This window comes from Vombatus ursinus, unplaced genomic scaffold, assembly GCF_900497805.2.
Source record: "Vombatus ursinus unplaced genomic scaffold, bare-nosed wombat genome assembly UNPS02014812.1, whole genome shotgun sequence".
NCBI classification, from domain to species: domain Eukaryota; kingdom Metazoa; phylum Chordata; class Mammalia; order Diprotodontia; family Vombatidae; genus Vombatus; species Vombatus ursinus.
The window spans coordinates 46091693-46098609 of record NW_020954590.1 but is presented as its reverse complement, the minus strand read 5'-3'; the positions used below and the strand labels follow the sequence as shown (position 1 = coordinate 46098609).

General features: G+C 37.0%; 1 protein-coding gene across 1 annotated transcript in view; it reads right to left on the bottom strand.

The window, feature by feature from the left end:
* Positions 1 to 6917, bottom strand: part of LOC114053942 (myomesin-1-like) — a 158884-nt gene that overhangs the window by 19641 nt on the left and 132326 nt on the right. The window contains exons 24-25 of the mRNA XM_027877082.1: positions 6389 to 6495; positions 5586 to 5677 (exon numbers count right to left, since the gene is read on the bottom strand). Of these exons, the coding sequence (XP_027732883.1) occupies positions 5586 to 5677; positions 6389 to 6495 (199 nt within the window). The remainder of the gene's footprint in view (positions 1 to 5585; positions 5678 to 6388; positions 6496 to 6917) is intronic.

Sequence of the window (6917 nt, the reverse complement as noted above, 5' to 3'; positions counted from 1 at the left end):
TGACAGCCTCAATTTCCATTAACAAGCTAAATTGTAGTGGCTTATAGACTTTTCCCCCATGATCTTTTGTTTATATAAGGAAATAATTTTTTTTTCTTGAGCTGTATCTATGTACTTTACAGAAGAATTGTTCAATTGCTTTAATGGAGAGAATCTCCACAGTGGGAGTTCCTGACATCAATGAAATCAAGGGTTTATATTGAACTAAAAATCAAAAAAATCTACACATATCATTTTTGATTTGCAACTGGGCTGGTTGACCACTTCAGTTTCAGAGTAAAAGTTAAAGTGATCCAGCTGGAGGAAAGATAACTTCAGGAACTGTGATTGTAGGGTGAAGTCTTCTTGCTATGTCACTGACAGATTCTCTCTGTTCCTTTGATAGCTTATGGTATAAGACAAATGTGGGATGGGGGGGAAGGGAGGAAGGGGTTTATGTGTGGTGGTGGTGGCATTAGTGGTCAAGAAGACCACTTTGTAGAATTGCAGAGACTACAAAGAAGTAAGGCTCCATGAGTCATAATGCCTATTCTAGGAAATATACACAATCTCTCTTTTCCAGATAACTGAGTTCTGTCATTACTAGGACAATAGAGGTTGATGGGATACACTATCATCTAGCAGCTATTGGGTGGGCAGCTAGGTGGCACAGTGGATAGAGTGCTGGGTCTGAAGTCAGGAAGACTCATCTTCCTGAATTCGAATCTGGTTTCAGATATATATTAGTTGTGTGATCCTGGACAAATCATTTAATCCTGTTTGCCTCAGTTTCCTCATCTGTAAAATGAGCTGGAGAAGGAAATGGCAAACCACTCCAGTATCTTTGCCAAGAAAATTCCAAATGAGGCCATGAAGAGTTGTACACAACTGAAGCTACTGAACAGCAAGCATGGATTCATGGGATCATTGGATTGTAGAGTTATAGCTGTCAAGTGTCATCTAGTGCAATCCCTTCATTTTACAGATGAATCACCTGAAGCCCAGAGAGGTGAACTGATTTGCCCAAGATTACCCAGTCTGTGAGTGGCAGAGTCCAGATTTGAATTCTTATTCCAAATCTAGTATCTTTTCCACTGGGTTTACACTGATTGAAATTTTAAAAATATTTTTGTATTATATCTCCTATGGAAAGATCATAATTACCCTTTTCTCCTCTGATTCCTATTTGCTGTATACATATATACTAGTAAGTATAAATATCTGCATATACATGTACATACACATACATAAACATATGCATGTGTATGTACCTAGAATTTTTGTAAAGTATTGATGTTATAACTATAACCCATCCACATTTTGGATTTTATGCAGACACCCGCAAAGACATATGTTTTTATATTTTTTGTACAGTCCAGATGTGTGATTTCATCACTGAGAGGACCTCCCATTATAGAAATGCCCTCCACCAAAGCAGAGTGACAACTCATTTGTAACTTAGAGTCTTGGACAGTTGCCTGGAGAGATTAAGCGACTTGCCAAAAATTACACAGGTGATTTATATCAGAGAAAATACTTGAAGCCAGGTCTGCTAGGCTCCAATGCCAGCCCCCTGTCCATAATGCTGGACTGCCTCTTTCTATCTGCACAGAGCACCCTGGAAAACAGACACAAATTCACACACCCTGTCCCTCTGGCCGCTGTACCCAGTGCTACCAGACATACAGGACAATTTGTCTAATTTTATCCTTAAACGTTTGCTTTTTCCGGCTTGCTCTCAGCCCTACTTTTCTTAATACCTCAGGCAGATTCTAATTTGGTCCATCACCACATCTGTTCAGCGACTGCCCAAGGAGAGGGCATCAATGTCCACAACTGCTCTATAGTTAGGCACTGACCCCCAGTTCCACTTTCTGGGCTCCAGAATTCTTGTAAATGACACTGCTTTTATTTTCACTTCAGCTTTCTCAGCTTAAGAAGGAAGCACAAGCCTAAACTGAAAATAATATATTTTCCTAGGCTTTTCTACACATCTGCATTCCCAAAGGATTGGTTTAGAGGCTTCTGAATTGATTTAAAAATTTTTAGACTGAAGAATTTATTGAATAATTTCTCATCTTAGTGTAATGGAATGCCAGATTTCATTAAATTCCATGAGAAATGAAAACAACATCTACCATTTATATGGTGCTTTAAGTAAAGTGTTTTATAAATATTATTTCATTCAATCCTCGCAACAATCCTGGGAGGTAGGTGCTATTATTATCCTCACTTTACAGATAAGGAAAATGAGGCAAATAGTAGTCTGGTGACTTGTCCAGGGTCAAAAAACTAGTAAGTGTCTGGGGCAATACTTGAACTTGGACCTTCCTGATTCCAGACTCAGCATCTATCCACTGTGCCATCTATCTGCCATTTAACAACTAACCAAATCTTTTTTTTTTTTTTTTTTTTTTTGCGAGGCAGTGGAGTGAAGTGACTTGCCCAGGGTCACATAGCTAGTAACCAAATCTTTAAAAATAATTTAGTTACCACAAGTCAGCATGTACCAGAGGAAGCAGATACAAACCAAGTGTATCACTTATTCACTACCATCAGGTCTCTTGAAATACAAATGTATTAACCTAATTTCCATGCTCTAAGATTATTAAAGAGTGCTATCCTAATATTAGAAATTTAAAAAAAAAAAGCTTTCAAGCTTTTATGTAACATACTTTAAAAAGGGTTATCAAATAGCTTCCTTTGGACTGAGGAATTGGGGTTTGCCCTTCACAGATTTTTCAGAGGGCCAGACCTGTGATTTCATTCTTATAGGGAGCTACAAATGAGGGCACTTCATCTACTATTGCAAATGGATGCATCCCTTGCAGCTTATATTCTTAGAGAGATGCATTAACTCTTCATAGACTTAAAGATTAAAAATCATGATATTTTGTCCCCTGACCTATACAATTTTCAAGTTCATTTCTTTGCCTACCCAAAATAACATATAAAAAGTAAAAAGTCACAAGTCACTTTTTCTCACTGCCTATTCCCTTAGAATCATAGGCCTCTTATCCATTCCTCCCCTGAAGAACAAAAACAAAAACAAAAACAAAAAAACCTCAAGAGACCTCGAAATGACTTATTCCTTGATCAATTCTATTTTTAGTACCAGTAATTGTAGTTGTGCTATCAAGTTCATCAGACGTATTTACAGATCCCTAACTCAGGACTGACTCTCTATTTGCTATGCCTTCGTTTTTTTCTTTTCCATTGTAATAGTCAAATGTAAATGACATTGCTATTCAGGGACTCAATCAGTGTTTATTGACTGATCATTTGGTTGACTGGTTGCTGCCCTCTCTGTTTCTACAAATAATTGAAAGTTCACTATCGCTATTTCTAGGGTTCTACTTCATTATTAACAAAATTTAAGGTCTATTACGATGGCTCATCCTCACTTGATTTAGTGTGAGATGGGAACCAAAGTGCAAATTAACCATCCCCATACATTTTCAGCCTTTCAACAAGGTTGCAGACCCCTGGGAATGAGAGAATGGGCTGGTATTAGCTACAGGGCTTTCTGACAGCTTTTCCCTCCCTAACAAGGGGGAAGATTTGGATTCCTTTTCTTAAACTTACTCAGTATTTTTTTTAACTCATGAACAATAGTGTGCTAATTCCTGTCAGGTCTTTATAAGGTATGTACGACCAATTATTATAAATCCTACTTTGTAGACAAGGACACTGTGATGAAGAGAGGTCAAAGACGTTGCTTGATCCCGCCTTGTTCATAGTGCTTTTTCTCTGTTGATGATCTCCATTGTATCCTGTAGATAGCTTTTCAGTACCCAGTTCTTTGAATGTTTTCTCCCCCATTAGACTGTGAGCTCCTCAAAAACCAGGACTGTCTTTTGCCTTTTTTTGTATCTCAAACATAAGAGGTACTTAATAAATGCTTGTTTACTTGACTTAACTCAAGGTCACTCAAGTAGTCAGTGGCAGAGGCCCAGTAAATAGTCTGACCCAAATACTTTGAACTTCATTTGCAAACAAAAGGCCACTATAAAACACTACTTTTTTTCTTTCAAATTTTACCTATGAAAAAACAGAGAAGAAATTATTTTTCCAGTGGTTCATGGGAGGATTTGAATCAGAATTTCCCAAGTCTTGCTCATGTTTTCTCACTATCTAGTCATCTCGGTGACATTAACAAAGCAGACAAATTGGAGTTCTTTAAGACTAGGCAGAGAGTCTGCCTTTAAAAGGGGCAGCTATGATTTTAACATATGGAATTTAAAGGAAACCTCTGAGTTATGCAAGGATCACGTGTTTATAACAACACTGCATTAGTTCCTATTTTAGTGTTTTAAACACAAGCTGGGGTGGGGCGGTAGGGAGTAACTTTCTGAGGGTTTTTACTGTCTCAGCTAATGAATGTTAATGGCAAAAGATGCTTTCAGGTCAATGTACCTTCAGAGTCTCCTTACAGGCTACACACTCCTAGCACTTAGCTGGGCCATCTCATCTTTCATGTAAGAGGGTCACTAGAGCAGTGTGCTAGAAAGTCCTAAAGGGGCTAGGTTATCTAGCAGGTGAACCAACTAAATCTCTGCCCCTTTCCTTGACCAGTTCATCTTAATCAACTTTCTTTATGTGTAAGCTGGCAAAGACTAGTTTGAGCATCTGAAGTGATAAAACTCCTTCCCTGGGTTTGAATTTAGTTCCACTGTCAGACTACTCAAAAGAATTCAATTTGTTGTTTTGGCTCTGGCCTGTGATTTCATCAGCATGGGGAAATCCCAGCATGGAAACTTTTTCCTCGGATGAAACTCAGCAACTCTATCTGTTTGAAGAATAACCTGGGGCGCTTAGGGTATAAGAAAATGATCATAGTCACATAGCTAGTTTGTGTTTCAGGTGGACTTGAAGGCAGGTCTTTCTTGACTTTATTTACTTTGTATACAGGGGAACAAGCCTTTATTAAGCACCTACTATGTGCCAGATACTGTGCTAAATGCTTTATAATTACTATCTTATTTGATCCTCACAAAAATCCTGGGAGGTTGATGCTATTATTATCCTCATTTTAGAGTTGAGGAAACTGAGGCAGAAGGTAGTTAAATAATTTGTCCAAGATCATAGACTAGTAAGTATTTGAGGTAAAATTTGAACCTAGGAATACCTGAGTTCAGGCCCAGTGATTTATCCACTGTGTAACCTAGCTGCTTGGCACACAGTGGGTATTTAATAAATGCTTACAAACCTATTGATTGCTGACTTCAAGGCCAGCCCTTTCACCATGACCTCATTCTGCCTCTCCATGGAGACATAAGAATGAATATATTTGAAGAAAGTAACAGAGACATGACATCAAAATATTGAGATAAAGAAATTCATTCCATAATCTAGATCTTATAGCTCCATTAAAAAGAGCCACTTGGATGCTGTGTAGACTAAAGGAAACGTTTACTGCATCAACATCCTCAGTACATTTGGAGAACTAATTATGATAGTATCATATCAAAAATGATAGCTTCATCTGATTTTTTAATTTACTAGGAAGTGCTACTAGAAAGATACTGGTTACTGCCAAAATGTATGTCCCATCATGGTTCCTAAATTATCCATTTCTACCAGTGCCATCAGCGTTACTAGCTCACCACACAGGGTGGTGACCACTGCCCACGAATATTTTTCTGATACTCACTTGGGAATTTGTGTTCTTGGCTGAGAGCAAGTAAACGTTTCATCTCTGGGAAAAGAAAGAAAAAAGAAATCTGTTAGTATTTAATAATGATATGAGTTAAAAGGTATTTCACATACATTATCGTAGAGCAAATTCTACTGTATTCATTTCACAAATGATAGAACTTAGGTTTCAGAGAGGTTGCTTGTCCACTCACACACGAAACAGCAGATACTGCTTAGGCCCAAGTGTTCTGATTTTCAGTCCAGCAATCTTTTGTCTACGTGAAATGTCTAATCTGGTCTTTCACATAATATAAAAATGGCAAATAATTATTAGAAACCATAGGATGTAGACCTGGAATAGACATTAGGGATCATTTAATCCAGGGGTATGCTGGTAAATGTTTAACAACCAGCTCTAAGAAAAAAAAATTATATTTACAACACACTTTTAAGTTCAATCTTCATTATTAACATTTTATCTATCTCTTTCTTAAGTCAAGACAATCAACAAAACAATAACTCAAGTTCTGTAGTGTCTGCCAACATCTGAGGTATAAAGAATCATATTGAAAATTTGGTAATCAGTTTTCTGAAGCCAGTAGGAGCAGTTTCTATCATGCCCCTGAATTCAACCCTGTCAATTTGCAATAAGACCCACAGAGGTTACAAGGTCACACGTGGATTGTAAATGCTAAAATTCCTTGAACTTCTAATCCAGCACTGTTTCCACTGTTTCATTTTTCCAGACATCAGCAGACTGACTTAAACTTACCCTCTTCGTCTATTAAATAGCTTGCAGCAATTCCGTCAGTGTCTGTGACATCACAGGAGTAAATTCCCAAGTCATCTATTCCAAGGTCTTTAAAAGTAGCTTTAGTCCTTGAAAATAAAATATTTGAATGGGAAAGGAAGTCATAAAAGCAGATCTTGAAAAATTAAGTACATTATATTTTCTAATTTTTAAAAAGTCATAAATGTAAAATGTCATTGGGAATGTGCACATACTTGGGGAAAAGCATTTATAGTCAAATTAACTTTTTTGGAAGATATATTAGGCTTTTTTCAAGCACTTTCAGATTTTATGATTGAAAAATATATTGCTGACCAGAGTTTATGGTTTTGGCATCTCCCCACAAAGGACTATGGGATATATATTTTAAAACTTTGATTTAGTTTTATTATTTTAAAAATCTAATTATATAATATTCACGGCCTCAAAGAATGTCAAAAGGTAGGCAAACTATAAAAAACAAAATGGGAGATAATAGAATTTTAGACATGGAAAGGATCTTGGTGACTAT